The 15,916-nt window shown below is 42.5% G+C and overlaps 3 protein-coding genes across 4 annotated transcripts; 1 reads left to right on the top strand and 2 right to left on the bottom strand.

The window, feature by feature from the left end:
- Positions 1-229: 229 nt before the first annotated feature.
- On the bottom strand, positions 230-3,882 carry cbx5 (chromobox homolog 5 (HP1 alpha homolog, Drosophila)). The gene is made up of 5 exons (XM_012866538.3): positions 3,755-3,882; positions 3,057-3,237; positions 2,696-2,921; positions 2,063-2,163; positions 230-1,122 (listed from the first exon to the last, which is right to left on the bottom strand). Exons 2-5 carry the CDS (start codon positions 3,185-3,187, stop codon positions 981-983), a joined length of 600 nt encoding a protein of 199 aa, XP_012721992.1. The 5' UTR covers positions 3,188-3,237; positions 3,755-3,882; the 3' UTR covers positions 230-980.
- A 778-nt stretch (positions 3,883-4,660) lies between these two features.
- Positions 4,661-8,385, top strand: LOC105928962 (heterogeneous nuclear ribonucleoprotein A1). 2 transcript variants are annotated; one of them, XR_001166365.3, is made up of 11 exons: positions 4,661-4,797; positions 5,455-5,571; positions 5,647-5,793; positions 5,877-6,087; positions 6,183-6,335; positions 6,417-6,464; positions 6,559-6,690; positions 6,788-6,913; positions 6,997-7,068; positions 8,099-8,168; positions 8,261-8,385. XR_001166365.3 is itself a non-coding variant. In XM_012866537.3 (10 exons), exons 1-9 carry the CDS (start codon positions 4,786-4,788, stop codon positions 7,053-7,055), a joined length of 1,005 nt encoding a protein of 334 aa, XP_012721991.1. In that variant the 5' UTR covers positions 4,661-4,785; the 3' UTR covers positions 7,056-7,068; positions 7,228-7,652. The 2 variants fall into 2 exon arrangements, 1 of the variants encoding a protein (XP_012721991.1); XM_012866537.3 differs by lacking the exons at positions 8,099-8,168; positions 8,261-8,385 and adding an exon at positions 7,228-7,652.
- A 25-nt stretch (positions 8,386-8,410) lies between these two features.
- On the bottom strand, positions 8,411-13,810 carry nfe2 (nuclear factor, erythroid 2). Its single transcript, XM_012866536.3, has 4 exons — positions 13,623-13,810; positions 12,286-12,371; positions 11,957-12,094; positions 8,411-9,800 (listed from the first exon to the last, which is right to left on the bottom strand). Exons 2-4 carry the CDS (start codon positions 12,331-12,333, stop codon positions 8,520-8,522), a joined length of 1,467 nt encoding a protein of 488 aa, XP_012721990.2. The 5' UTR covers positions 12,334-12,371; positions 13,623-13,810; the 3' UTR covers positions 8,411-8,519.
- Between the last annotated feature and the right edge of the window lie 2,106 nt (positions 13,811-15,916).

Genomic DNA, 15,916 nt, shown 5'->3' on the forward strand with positions numbered 1-15,916 from the left:
CAAATAGCAAAATACTTGACTTGTCCAAGTGTAAGTCACTTTCACACCTTTCCAATTTGTAGTGCTTCAACAAAAACATTCAGGGACCCTGATGTTGTTCTTAGTTTACATTTAGCTGCCACTAGGTGGCAAACTCCAACCGTGTTCATGAACTCTGTTTCAAATCATGTGGATATGGTCAAGATTGTCCAACCAGTGGGTTTTCTGAATTACTTGAGACTCCAGCGAGAACAAATTAAAAAGCCTTTATTGTACTTTATCAGATAGTGTGACAAAATAAAAACATCATGAGGATAACTCGTAATATAAGAAAGACAAAAAGTCACTATGCAGTGAAGACAGTTGATTCAAACATGGAAGTTATATTTTGGTAGATATGACCAAAAAAAAAAAAAAAGAAAAAAAAAGAAAAAAAAAAAAGAAAAAAACCACTAGGATTAAAAACTGTTCTTAAAAAGGAAGCGATTACACAGTCAAGAAAATACTGCGGTTACTGCTTCAGAAATATCAAAGCTGTGGTGGTTTTAGAACAGGGGGACATTGACCAGTAATAATTCAAGTTTAGGATGAGAGTAAACAGGCAATACAGTATGCACCATGCCTCTCAGGACAATTTTTAAAATGCTTTCACTCCGTCTCTTAAACTTAAGTTTGTGCATTCCTTACTGCTATAATCGCATCCTTTTAGCTCTAAAAACTCCTGCTAAAAACAAAAAAAGGAAAAAAGGTTCGACAAAAACAGTACTTTCCCCAGTAGCATATCACCCACAGCCACTACAGCATGGATCCCCCTGTTAGCAGTCTGGGGCCGTTGGGCTCCGATGAGAGCATGGATGGAGGAAACGACAACAACCGTGTCTTTGTGTCATCACTGGACATGGTACAGGTGAAAGATGGGAGGAGGTTTCAGGTGTGAAAAAACAACAGAAAAAACTCAAGGTTGTCCCTGCAGTGGAGCTTTTCCTCTTGAGGCGAAGCACTCACGCGCTGACGGCATCCTTCTCCTTCTTGTCGCTGTCTTCGTGCCAGGTGAGACGCTCCTCGTAGAAGGCTATGACGATCTGTGGGCACTTATGATTGGCCTCCTTGGCGAGCACGAGGTCGGCCTCGTCGGAGTCTTTCCTGGATTAAAAAAAAAAAAAAAAAAGATCAGCTCATAACATAATAGTCTTCATGTTTTGAGATACCGCTGTAACACCCGTGCCCATATGCTTGTTTTATAACTACGCTCCTACATTGAAGCCATCTGCAAAAACTGGCCATTACAGTTCACATCCAAAAAAGGAGCATATTCCACTACAATGCACTGATTGTGCTTTTGACTGTCTTGCTTATTTAAATAAATCAGGACAGTGGGCGACAGCCAGCACCTTACACACAGGACTAAGTCAAGATGCACTACATGCAACAACAGAGATAATATGCAGTTACACAAAGCTTTATAGCCTGGCTTACTGTTTTTTTTATAGCTCAACAGCTACTTTGTACTGCTACTAAATTTCCCTGTACAGATGATAGCAACCGTCTTGTGGCCTTACACCTGTAAGGTCTTGTCTTAGAGCTAATATTAACGCACAGAACCTAAAATATCACCATCAAATTAAACGAAGGAGAACTTTTCAATTTTATATATTTATGTAGCACTTCGCAAAGTAAAATTCAATCAAATCATACAGATTCGTCAAAAAGTTTCCTTAGACAGGATGCTGGAGCTTTAATGAAACGTTTCCTCCAAAAAGGTGAATCTCTTAGGATCTTGTCAGTAATGTCAAGTTCACACTATGATTAGCAGTCAGAAAATATTTAGTTGTGGAAGGATGGTAAGGAAATCTTTGGAATCAGCTGTTTAATCAAACAATGTCAGAATTTTAAATGGGAAAATTGTGCAGTCAGACTACTGTTGCAACAGAGGTCCAATTACTTATGAGCTTTGCTAAACAGTCCAATTATACACTAGAAATATGTTGGAACACACTGAACAACATTTTATCACCCCAAAAGAAAATAAAAAGTGTGGTAAAAGCTTCTGGAGAATATCATTAACCTCATCAATACAACCTACCACTTCATGAGAAACATCAGGTCTCCACACGAGTCGGTGGCTCCGATGATCTTCTCCGGCTCAAGGCCCCTCTCAAAGCCACGTGCAACGAGGATTTCATCCTGAAATAAATAGAACCAATACAGCTGAAAACCAGGACAGTTCCAATTTTAATGAACACCTCTTTTGAAAAAATAGAAAAAAATAATGTGCACAAAGCAGACATGCATTTTATAACATTTTATTACATTTCCAAAATAAAAATAAAAACTGAGTGCTGTGCAAGTTTAAGTTTACAACGCTTTAAAAAGGGGTCTTCCACTGCAGCGAACCAATTTAAGTGGACTAGAAATCGTCTGTTTTAAGGTGCCGTATGAAGTCAGGCGTGCAGAAACCGACTTCAAGCCGATATCCTTGGGTCAGTTTACATTAACAGGGGGAAGGAAATGCATAAAAGCCCAATTCATCTCTTTTTAAATTTAAAATGAGACGCCCACAAGATGCTGATCATCATATAAACGGAGAGGCTAGGTCAGGACAGAAAGCCACCCCTGACCTCCACTGCAGGCAGAAGAAAAAAAAAGGTTGCCAACCCCACAGATGCAACCAAATGCATTGCATCGACTCGTGCATTTTAAAAAACATACTATGTACCTCTTTCTTTTTCTTGGGTTTGCTACCGCCCTCCTCGTCATCATCTGAGCTCCTCTTCTTTAAGCTGCCGGATTCTTTGGAGCGCCCGGAGGGGCCGGTGGTGGATTTGCTGGCCCCGCTGCTTGGCGTGGCAGTCCCGCTGCTGCCCTTCTTGTAGGTCTTCATGAACTCTGATATTAACTCAGGACAGTCCAGATTCTTCTCTGGCTCCCACGTGTTGTGCTTGCTGCAAGAGATCACCGTGCAATGGGTCAGCTCTGATGAGGGCAGGGTGGCACGTCATACCCCACCTCAAAACCTGCCCTGGAATCAAACCCAGGCATCATGTGCGGTGCATACATTGTTTTGGTGCTCTACTTACTCTGAGTATCCTTTCCACTTCAGGAAGAACTCCACCCTGCCTTTCACCACCCTCCTGTCCAGCACCTTCTCCACAACATATTCTTCCTCGTCGGAGGATGAGGATTCCTCGTCGCGAGACTTTTTGCCCATGGCACAATTCGGAGCTTAGCAACACGCTGTCACAGGCCTTGGACACTTCCCTGTTCCAACAAGGTACACAAGACAACGTTAGAGCAAATGCAACCTACATTCCCCTACAAACATGCACAATTATGAGGGGGAAAAAGTAAAAAAATATATATATAAAAGTAGCAGTCATATGCTGCACGGTAGCATTCTTAGGCGGCACCTAACGTGCTGATTTGGATATGGTTTACCGAACGAAAGCAAGCGTTTCATTGTGGCCAATTCAGTCTGCAGCATGCTAAAAAAAACGGCGAAAACCAGATAAATTAAAGAGGCCGGGACCAACAAACATCCAGACCTAAAACATAAACGCCGGTAGGTCGGGTAGCATTGAGGCTTTAGCACACAAAGTGCACATTGCAACGAGACATGATGCTCGCCCGGGCTAACCCAGCGCTAGCTTCCCGAGCGTTAGCTTGCTATGTAGCCGGACGAGCTAGCGGTTAAACTAACAGGCTCCCTTCAGACGCCAAAAACCGCAGTTACACTTGCAGGAGCATCGACCAGGTCCAGACCGAAGCCGGTTCTCACCGTCTGGGTGTAGAGAGGAGCCCCGAGTTAGCAGCCCAGCGTCCCGTCTATTGTGAAGTAGCAGAGAGAGAGGCCAAGCGCTGTTGCTACCTTAGCTCCTAGCTGTGACCATAAAGGTGCTGTGCACAGAAAAAGCGCGCCTTAAGACGCACAATAAATGTACACGCCCCCTTTTCGCAGATAACCCGTGCCTTTTTTTTGGGGAGTGGGGGATTTCACTTTTTTGATGCCTTTTGGAAAATTTTTGGTTATTTTTTTATGTCATAGGTAGTTACATTTTGCCCATTTTGGCACGTTTTTCTGTCGTGTTTTTTTTTTTTTTTTCATTGTCTAATTTAATTCCATGGTCTAATTTAATTAATTTAACTGGAATCTGAATGTTGCCCCCTCTTTGACCAATTTCATTTATTTTTTTTTACTCATATAGATAATGTTATTTCTTCTTTTTAAAATAATAATAAAAAAATTAAATAAATATATTTTTTTTTAAATGGCGGTGGTGTAAGTTTTATCGCATTGGGGGTGTTCTGGGTCTATTTTGCGTTCTCATTTCGTTGGCTCTCGTTTTGGGCCGTTTTTAAACTCCATGATTAATGTTCTAAAAATGCCCCTTTTGTTGGATTTTGTTGGATTAACCTAACAAACAAATCTGTCTAGACCCATTTAAATCGTTACATTCATGAAAAGAAACACGTGCTAAGTCCGCCTTAGAATAAAATATATAATTGTAACAATTTTGCGTCTATTCACTGTTAAATATTGATGTTTTCCTCTTCTTTTTCCTAAAACCGAATAAACTACCTCTCCGGTGTCGTGATTGGCTGTCCATGGTGATTGATGACGGCTCGGACCAATTAAAATCCGACCTACGCCAACAAGCCTCCACAGCGGGAACAACTACCCAATGGCAGCGTAAAAGAGGCGTGACGCTCCCTATTTATGCTACTATCCAGAAGCGGTCCGTTCTTGCTTGACGCAGATTGCTGCTCTGCGGCTGTTTTACAAGGAGTCTTCAAGGAGAAACCTGCAAGATGTCCAAAGACGTAAGTGTTCTCGGGATCTCACGCGTTTCCACTCAGAATAGGCCACTTTAAGACGTTCAGAAACGTCGAAACGTTCAAATTGACGGCCGGATTTCCACCGTAAATCGCGGTATCTGCAGCCGCTTTCCCCTCCCCGATCGTAGAGCCGCCATTTTATAGCACCTGGGCCTCGTTGTCTTTTGTTCTTAGCGGACAGAGCGTTACGACACCCGAAAGGGAAATGGAGTCATGTTGGCTATCGGTTGTTTGCAATGTGTATATAAACAAAAACGCTGCTCGGGTTTTTATTGTATTACTGCGTCCAGGACGCAGCATTTAATGTCGTTAACTGGTCGACACGCGTTAATGGCGGCCTCAGCTTCCACTACTACCACCATGCACCGCTTCTAGCTGCACAAACCCTTCACTTATATTCCCTTTATGGTCTTCGTTGTACTGTTTTTTTTTTAATTATTATTATTACTTTTAATTAAAAACTATGACTGGTTGATGCGTGTTTAACGCATTTTATTTTATCTGCATGTTGGGGGTGTGTGTGTGTGTGTGAGGACTAAAGGGCACCAGCGTGTCTGCTTATTCTGAGCATATTATCGCGAGCACGCTTAATGGCACCGCGTGTCTCCTTTTCACGTTTCCTTAATGCTTTCCTCTGCTCAGGTCCCACGTGAGCCAGAGCAGCTCCGCAAGCTGTTCATTGGAGGCCTGAGCTTCGAGACAACAGACGAGAGCCTGCGGGCTCATTTCGAACAATGGGGGTCGCTCACAGACTGCGTGGTAAGTGGCTCTGGTGTCATGTTTTCTTTGTTAAAGTGTTAAGTTACAGTGACTGATACCAGTGTCTGCCTTCAGGTCATGAGGGACCCGAACAGCAAGAGGTCCAGGGGTTTCGGCTTTGTTACGTACTCGTCGGTAGAGGAAGTCGACGCCGCCATGGCGGCCCGTCCCCACAAAGTGGACGGGAGGGTGGTGGAGCCCAAGCGTGCCGTTTCCAGAGAGGTACGCCAGCATCCTTACTGTGATCCCTCTCTCTCTCTCTATCTCTATATATGCAGATGATAATGTTGTCTTTGTGCCCTCAGGACTCCAACCGTCCAGGCGCCCACGTCACGGTAAAGAAAATCTTCGTGGGAGGCATCAAGGAGGACACGGAAGAGTCGCACCTCAGGGATTACTTTCACCAGTTCGGCAAAATCGAGGTCATTGACATCATGACCGACCGCAACACTGGAAAGAAGAGGGGCTTCGCCTTTGTCACCTTCGACGACCACGATTCAGTGGATCGGATTGTCAGTGAGTATAAGGCCGCTGTTCTTGTTTCTGCAGGTTGCTGTATAGTGTTTGAAGTTACAGCGCTGATTTATTTATGTTTTTCCCTCCCAATATAGTTCAGAAATACCACACAATAAACTCTCACAACTGTGAAGTGAGGAAGGCCCTCACCAAGCAGGAAATGCAGAGCGTTGGCATGGGAATGAGAGGAGGTGGAGGACGTAGCAGCGGAGGAAGACCGTACGATTACGACAGAGGCTTCAGCCAAGGTGGGGCTTGGAACCAACACCATGGTGGTTTCTACACTTAAATAACCGTAAATGTTAAATAGCCCTTTCTTTTTATTCAAGGTGGGCGGGGTAGATATGGAGATGGTCCTAATAACTGGAATGATGGTGGTAAGTGTTCATTATTATTATTATTATTATTATTATTATTATTATTATTGTCTTAATATATTATTGAATAGTAAAACAGAAATATTTGTTGCAGGGTACGGAGGCGGTCCTGGTGGTCCTGGCGGCTATAACAACGGTGGCAACAGAGGTTATAACCAGGGTTACAACCAGGGTGGCGGCGGAGGTGGAGGCTACGGTGGAAATGGTTATGACAGCAACGGTTATGGTAAAGACCCGTGCGATTATTATTATTTTTTTTTTTTGTTTAACTTGATCTTGTTGAATCTGTTTAGGCTGTAACTTAAGTTGCTTTCTAATTCTAGGCAACTGCGGCGGTGGCGGCGGAGGCAGCAACTACAACAACATGGGCCACTACGACCCCCAGGCCTCCAACTTTGGCCCGATGAAGAACAGCTTTGGCGGCGGTGGTGGCGGCGGCCGGAGCTTTGGTAAGCCCCCCTGAATTTATGCGGCTGGGACGAGGGTCGCATGTGCGGAGCGATTTTTGACCAACTTCCATCCTTTCTCTCAGGCGGCTACGGAGGCGGCTCCAACAATCCTGGCGGCTACGGTCGCCCAGGACGATTCTAAAGCCCGAGAAGTGGTAAGGAGCCACCTGTCCATCTCAGCATTTTTGTCAGAAAGCCAGAGTTTCATTTCAGGAAATCTTTGAGTAGAGATAACGTAAAGCAAATACACTCTGGATGTCAGGTCGTACAAAGTCAGTGTATAGTTAACAATGTTGTTCCGTATTGTTCAACAGGACTGAGTACTTAGGAGAGGAGAGCAAGGAGAGGAGAGCAAGCGAAGTGACAGGGCAGCTGCAGGTTTACCTCCTAAATCTGCTCAGCCAAACAGTTGTGGCAGGTTACAGCTGCTGCGAGAAGAGATGTACAGTAGATAAATCATGGAGGGCCTTCAATTACATGTCATCTGTTTTTCTTTTTTTCTTTTATTTTTATCAAAATGATTATAAAAGCATTCCAATAAGGTTTTTATGTTCTTTAAGCCTGATTTTTATTTGTAACTGCATTCATGACTTCTGAAATAAACCACCTTTCAGTTTTTTAAGTCTTGTTAGATTCTTTAGTTGCCTGGGTAAGGGAGGGTGCATTGTTAGATGTGCAGAGTGGGGGAATCTGGGAAGGAAACAAAATCCCAGTGTCTACCGCTTTTTGCGGTGGGGGGGAGGGGAAAAAAAAGCTGTATCATCATAAAGAGGCCATGACTTGGTACAGACGCTACCCTGATTTCAACAAAGATCATCTGGAGGATGCTAGCTAGCAAAGTCTGAGGCTAGCCATGGCTGAGGGAGAGAAGTAGCCATCGCCAGGATCATTGAAGCAGGGGAGAGTGAGAACAGAGGCCTGAGGCTAGCTGAAAGCAGCTACCTAAAGGCTTAAGTGCTGTCCGTAGGTAAGACCAGACTTCTCAACTAATGATAGTAAACCTAACCTTTGAACTGTAGCTGGTAGTCGGTTGTATAGCCAGCATTGGCGTAAACTTAAAATTTGTACTTCAATGTTGATGGTAAAACTGTCCTAGTTGTGAACCGAGGCAAAAAGATAATGCATGCAGTACTTAGAAACCCATGAGATATTGCTGCCTTTTAAAGCTTATTTCTGTTTTTCTAGAAAGCTCCGTGATGCCTGAAATGTGACGCCTCCAACCCCCTGCAAGCGTCCGTGACAATGACTCAGACTGGTACAAAGCAACACTTGTAATAACATTTGCATTTATTTTAAATAAATGGCTGCTTTTTATTTGTTTTTGTTTTTCTCTCTCCTTTCCTGCAGGTTACCTGGACATGTGCAATGCAGAAGTGTTTTAACTTCATTAAAGTCTGCAGTGTGGGGTTTTAATTTTTTAACATTTTTTAATAAAGCCTTTTATACAATTTAAAAAAAAAAAAAAAAAAAAAGTTTGGTTTCTGTCTTTTCAAGGAACAGGAAATGTTTACCGTTACATGTATGGCAGGTTTGTTCAAACCAGAAACTGCAGAGAAGGTTCCAAGCAAGTGATTTGGGTTTTAATAAAATGAAATGAAACTAAAATTCAACATTGCTCTCTCGTTTCCATTGAATGAGGTACCAAATAAATACTTCCATCGGGAGTTTGCTGCAGCGAATATTCGTCTATAGAATAAGGTTGACCGTCTTCATCTCGTAAATGAGAGAAGACTTCCCTGTAGAGGTCTGAGAGTCGGCATTTGATGAAAGCCAAGCTGCGCTGGAACTCCAGCCGCTCCTGCGCCAGGTGGTCCCTCTGCGCCTGCAGGTTGTTCAGCTCCCTCTCCAGGTGCACGATGCTCTCCAGCTTCCTCTTCCTGCAGTTCTGGGCCGCCACCTTGTTCTTTCCTCTGCGCCTGATGTCTCTCACCAGCGCCAGTTGCGTGTCCGTCAGCGTGTACTGCGTCAGGAGCTCGTTGAAGTCGTCCACGGGGAGGTTGATGATCTTGTCCAGGGGGAAGGGGATCTTCAGCGCCATGGCCCGGCGCTCGTCTCTGCTCAGAGGAGCCGGGGTGGAACTGCCTCCTTGAGACTTTGCGTGCGCGCCGTACGAGCTCCCTCTGCTGGTCATTGTCGCGTTGTCGTACAGGTCAACTGGAGCTGGTGCGGCTTGACCCGGTTGTTTCAGGGGTCGGGGATTCATGGAGCAAGTCTGTGAGTGAGAGAAACCGGGATGGGGTGAAAAATAAGGTGCGTGTGCGCCTGAGGGTAAAAACGGGACGGCTTGGCTCTGGTAGTCCATTGGGTAATGGACGTGGGCCCTCCTGCCGTGCTCGGTCATGCTTTCTGGCTCACAGTCTCTATACGGTGTGCCCATATCAATGTTTTGGTAACCCGGTGCACCGGCAGCGGGGTTATCTGGGGAAGCCAACGGTGGGCTGGATCCCAGCGAGAGACCAGAGTCCGATTCCAGATCGTCCCCGGCGCGGACGCGTACGTTCTGTCCCAGCGCAGTCCACAGCATGTGTCGACTCAAGCCCTGAGAGCTGCTGGCGTTGGGTCTCCGGTGACCCTGGGTGGCAGCTGCCATGTTTATGAGGGAGGACTGAGGGTGGGAAGACATGGGAAGCATTCTCTGAGGCAGCAGCGAATCTGCGTTTCCGTACACTGCTTCCGTGTTGCTGCTCAGGCGATGGCAGGCGGGCGCCTCTGCAGAGTAACATCCCTCGTAAGAGGCAGCAGTGCTCGGGTCACAAGCAGCAGCAGCAGGAGGAGGATGGTGCTCTGAATGGGACTGAGACATCTCAAACTCTCCTGCAGGGGCCATAGGCTGCATGGATTGATACTGTGCAGTTTCATAAGAGCCTTCAGGTTGGACTTCAAACTCCTGTTAAAAAAAAAAAAAAGCCCACAGTTACTACTGGCAAGTAGAATTATACAGTTTTACCTTCATATAATCTGGTCTTTTCTCACTTGTATCAATGTTTCATTGTGGCCGCTGTAGCTAGTCAACAAAATAAACAATCGTTCTTGAATATATACAATTATTTCTGATCTTATCTGAGTACATGTTTTTATATCTTACCACAGGATACATTTTGTTCAGGCCCTTTGATATTTCTGCTCATGTCTCTAATGCTGCATTCCTTGTTGTAAAACAAGACAAATGGAGCTGATTTAACCAGCTAGGAGAAAAAAATCCCTCATGTACCATTACGAAAACATTACGTTCGTCCATACTGTCAATGAATTTTTAACAGGGTTTTTTTTTTTTTTTTTTTTTTTTGCAACCACGAAAAAAGTCCTACTTGCCCTACAGTGAAAATTCCCCAAGTTCAATGTTTAGAAAAATAAATAGTAAGGCCCCCTGAAGGAACGCAGAGGTTTTTCCCCAACCTCAACACTCCCAACAGTTTATTTGCACATTTTGGCAGTTTGCATCTCAATTTACATACAAAGAGCAGACCATTATCAGCTTGTATAGCTGGTGATTGAGTGCAGCTACTGGTAAATCCTGTTTTTCTGCCCTGCAACACAATACGTTGGGTTCGATCTAATTGATTTGGCTCTATTGGGCCTTTTTGCACTCTGGCTATTTTTTTACGGCAACTTCTCTCTTCTTACTATACATGTGGCACCCAAGGCAGGCAGCCTAAATATTACCGTGATAAACATCAATTTAAAAGTTCTTGTTTTTTAGCGAATGCTGTTAACGTAAATGTGACCGGATCACAGCTACAAAATGACAGGTTCCTTACAGTGACATGCTTTCGTTTTAGGTGCCGAACTGTTTTCCCCCAAAGGTTTACATACGTATGTTCGGTGTAATTTATTGAGAATTTACAAGTAAGGGTTGATGAAAAATATCTTCGTAATTTATAATAAATGGGTTCAGGAAATTCTAAAAATTTGAATAGATTTATTAAAGTGCATTGCTTTTAGAAAATGTCACTTTAATTGATTCTCTGACTCAAATCTCAGTGGAAATTCCAATCAGGGAGCTGCTGCCTTGCAGGAAGAAGATCCTTGGTTGGAATCTCAGCCCGGGGCCCTTCTACCAGCATCTTGCTTGTTCATGCATCTGTGGCCACAGTCCAGGCATATACACCAAGCTAACTGTCCCCTTGGGTATGAGTGTTTGCATTGTTATGTCTCTGTGTTGCCTTATGATGGAGCGGGGTTCTGTCCATGGTCTACCCTGCCTCCCTACCAATGGCTGCTGGAAGCAGGCGCCTGTGCACCCTCTCACATACGTCACCACCGCTCTTTTTTAAATGTTACTTAACTCCGTTCAGAACACGAGCCGAAAATGTTTACATTCTTTGTGTATTTTTCAGCTCATGACAACATTTCAGATTACTCATTGTGGGACAAATTTATAGCAGTTGCTCCGTTTGAAACACCCGCTATTAGATTTAATGCGCTTTTTAGATATAGTCTGATCATAGTGCGCGTTACGACATGTCTATCAGCTCCACTTCCCGTCTGATTCTGTGTGCATGGCTACGTTTTGTCGTGTTGCTTTTCTGAAAATCTTTTACAAAATAAAGAGCCTAACTGATTTATAGCAAAGGTTATTGTGTTCATTTTGTTCTACTTGTCATCATTTATCATTTGTTGAGTAAATATGTTGTATTAGTAAAAGGAAAGGTTCAATATGTGGTGGATAAGTTTAATAAAAAGTAGATGTGTCAGTATGTGTCATGTTCGACTATTTGAAGCAATTTAAGGTGCTAAAAGGCTTTTAAAAGTATTTTTAAACACAGATATTTTTTCTCCTTCTTTCATCTTCCGAAACTGACAAAACTGGTTTTCACATCTGTATTTTCTGTATTTCTTTAAAGAAAAAAAAAAACACTGTTTATGTAACACTTTATGTCCTCTTTTACATGTTAAAAAGGTAAAATAAAAACACGGCGCAATAACCAGTAGATCTTTATCACATGTAAGTCGAGGGTAGAATGATTGCTCTAGTACAGTCTTGTTTGAAAAAAATTAAAAAATCACCAGAACACTTAAATGTTTGTTGGAGGTTCATTTTACCTGGAGTTCAGTGATAGCCATTAACTCCTGCCAGGCCATATCCATCTCCATGTCCTGTGGAGGTCCATGAGGCCTGACTCCATTGAAGTTAGCAGGCATGGACGCCCCCCCGCACAGCCTGCCTGGAGTAGCCACCACCTTGCACGGCAAAATATACAACAACAATAACTATATTTCTAACATAAATATATATATATATATATATATATATATATATATATATATATATATATATATATATATATATATATATAACACTCATTCTTGAAAATAATTAAGGCTACATGGTACACTGGGATGTTTGTTTTTCACCTTGTCTGGGAACCTACCTCACAGGTTCTCCTCAGAGGGAGAACATAGTTGGCTGTTGAGCACATCTAGCATCTAGGAGAGGCTTTCACTGCAACAAGTCCACCTGGTGGAGACACACAGCTATTTGTTACGGTGATACTGTCCTCTTAACACAAACTGCTCCACACACATCTTGAGGGAATAGCACATCTGTGAGACTGTTAGTGCTAAATAAGGCCCTGTTTTTGTGCTGTGGAGGTTCTTTTGGAGCTCATAAAAGGTTCATTTCAGTTGAGTTGACTACTATCAGCTGTTCCAGGGTGCAGCTATGCCAAGCCCTGATAAGACAAACTGCGTCCTCGGAAAGACAGACTGAAGACAGATGGCTGTTTGGGAAATTCTGCTCTCAATTTTTTCTGTAATTTTCAGCTTTTAACGTTTTTCGGGCAACACTGGAGGGAGATCATATATAAATTGTCTTTCAAAGATTCAAGCTATCAAAAAGAAAGAGGCTAATTTACTTACAGCTACACAGGAGCAAATGCTTAAAAACTTTTTTAACTTTGAAATATATATATATATATGCAACATTAAAAATAGTGTTGTTTTTCTCTCTAATACTAAATATTAATAAACAGTATTTAGAGGACAAAGAACTTGTTATTGTGCTCAAATAATATTTTGAGGTTGGGTTTGTTCAAATGTGTATATGTGATCACAAATCCTGAATCAGGTATTTATCATGCCATTAGTGGCCTCGTTGTAAAACGTGGACACAGATAATTTTATAAAAAAAAAAGAAAAAGAAGCACATATATGGAGGTATATCCTTTTGGATTTCTTATTATTGTTTCGTATATATATTTTTTACACATAACGCAGACCTTCAAGTAGCAAACTATTCACTTTGTAACGTACATTATTATAATTTCCTTTCAGTGTGTGGCTATCAACAGCTCCCGTGTGTAAGTTGTTCGCCAGTGTGTGATAATGTGAAATACGATATTGTAGCAAATAAGTTGTAGTGCAAGGGTTACTGTGTTTGTTACAGCTTTCCGGTTTCCTATGGTTAGATATTCCAAATGTATCCACTCTCTCCTCAGTATAAGTAAAATGTATTTAGCAAGTGTCACTTGTCATGTTAATTTTTTTGCTCTTTGAAAAGAAATAATGTTTGGCTCAAATGATAGATTACATTGAAGAATGCTAAGTTAAATTCATAAAAGTATACAGTCTAATCACAATTATTTATTTTAAACGTCTACACAACTAATATGCAAGCGGTGAAAGTTTTAATTCAAGAACATCACTGGATGAACTTGAAGATAAAGTATTTCACGAAAAAAGCAGAAGGGAAGGCATAAAATGAACATACCTGAGCAACATCTTCATCATCTTCAGCAGGTGATGAGGAGCAGAAAATACAGATGTGAGGCACGGTCCCGGAGGGGATCGCAAAGAAAATTGCTCACAGCCTTCGCGACCGATGACAAGAGGTGTGACACATGAGGCCTCTTGCTCTATGCGTTCTCTAACTGTGAACCTCTCTGTTAGGCTGCACATTCAGCCACCAGCATAAATGGGATGGCTCGGTGCAGACGAATGCAATCTTCCTGTAAAGCACCCACACCAGCCTCCCCCCCCCACCCCCCTTTTTTTTTTTTTCCTTTTTTCTTTGCACTCTTGTATCCTTAATGGCAAACTTGCGCCCCAACCTCTAAATTTCCCTTTTGCCCTCACAAGAAACCACAAACCAACAGTCTGGCACACAGCACGGCAATCATTCTGTCAGTCCACGGTGAAGTAGGTAGATGTTTACAAATTTTAAAAAAACAAAAAAGACATTTCACTCTACTTAAGAAGTTTACACCTAAAGTGATTTGATAAAAGAAGGTAAACTGAATAAAAATGTGCTGTGTGGATGACTTTGTCCGGTCCAAAGCCGCACAAGAACAAAGTCCTCCCAAATCCTCCAAAAGGAAAAAGGTATATGAGGAGTGTGATTTGGAGCACCTGGAGTCAGAGGCAGCACTGCAGCGAGGGCCCGGCTGGAGGCTCATAGGCAGGATTGAGACTCAGTTTAGCGGAGCTGGAATGCACACCCCTCCGACAGGTAAGAAAGACCGCATTGTTCCTTTATCTGGCAGAGCAACCGCCAAGGGAGATACAGAAGCAGGGGGAAGAATGAAGGGGAGCGTGTCTTACATAGCAAGTGACCACCGAAATCCCACACACACATAAAAAAAATCCCCCTCGTTGCCCGCATCAAAAACATCATGAAGAGTGAGCGTACAAAGGCAGCTACGTTCTGTGGCTGTCCTTTTGTGTTCAAAATAGTGACAAAAGCATCATACTTAATTATTACTCTGTTTGGATATTTCTTCTTTGTCTGGCAGTGTGACAGATAACGGGAACACCTTGTCTTACAGTGACATGGATTACTGCACAATTATGATGGATCACATTAGTTAATCTGCTCATTTCGTTCTGAACACAGAGCAGTTGAATGATTTTATTAAAACAATTGGTTCTCATAGCAAAATATATATATATATATATATATATATATATATATATATATATATATATATATTTGTTCCGCCTTCTCCACAATAGACGGTAAGATCTTGTACTAAATAAAATAATGTGTTCTCATCACTTAAGCCATAACTATGCATTTCGCTTCCATCAAATACAAAAATAACTACATCGTTAAAAGACAAAGTATTAATATCAACTGTCTAACAATGTTTGTATGATCTAATAAGGACAGTGGAGTTTGCTCCCATTTTTTTTAAACTAAAGACAATGGGATTATTTGCCACTGATGTGCTGTAAATCTACATCAGTCCAAGTTAAATTCAAACTACTTTTAATTTTTATGGGTTTTTGGATCGTTACCTGATTTCAAAAAAAGAAAAATTTGGAGAATAAGTGTGTACGGGATATGTTTGCGCCAACCGCCGAGCAGCTTGAAATAGAGACTTAATTCTCTCAGTAAATCATAATATATCAAATGTCTTGAGATCGTTCCAGTATAACATCCCGCCGGAGTCACAAAGCTTTTACTGACATTGTTTTCAGCTGGGAGAGAAAAAGTAGGTGGCTGACAGAGTCAAGAAAGGTGAACGTCTACCAGGAATCCAGGAAGGGACTTCCCAACTCAAGTTCCTAGCACCCAGCCCCTGACTCAACCAATGCCACAACATGCCCGGTTATTACTGCAACCACAGTGGTTTGAAATCTGGACACAGTTCCCAGGTCAACGCCCACATTCCCAGTTTGTGTTTGTTTGCTCCAATTAGTCTTTGACATCTCTGCTTTGCTGTGTGCCTTGAGCTCACAGGCCACCTCACAGTTTACTTTTCACGCTCCTCACGCCTGCACAGACTACTTTACTTTCAAAAACACAGCAGGCAAAGTTGTTGGAAACTGGCCACAGTTGACTAAACTCAGGCTTCATTTCTCCTAATGACCCTGAAACCAAAGGCTAAACATAGCAGCTTGTGTCTCGTTCGTCTCGTCCACGCGGTTTAGCGCGCTTTCAGGGCTTTATGTTTTACTGCAGACAATAAAAATGTGAACTGTTTAACTTTAAATATCTAGAAAACCTTTATCAGACACAAATGGGGGGGAAAAAAACAACTCACTACGCGGTAAAATGGGTTC

Source organism: Fundulus heteroclitus, chromosome 1 (genome assembly GCF_011125445.2).
Source record: "Fundulus heteroclitus isolate FHET01 chromosome 1, MU-UCD_Fhet_4.1, whole genome shotgun sequence".
NCBI classification, from domain to species: Eukaryota; Metazoa; Chordata; class Actinopteri; order Cyprinodontiformes; family Fundulidae; genus Fundulus; species Fundulus heteroclitus.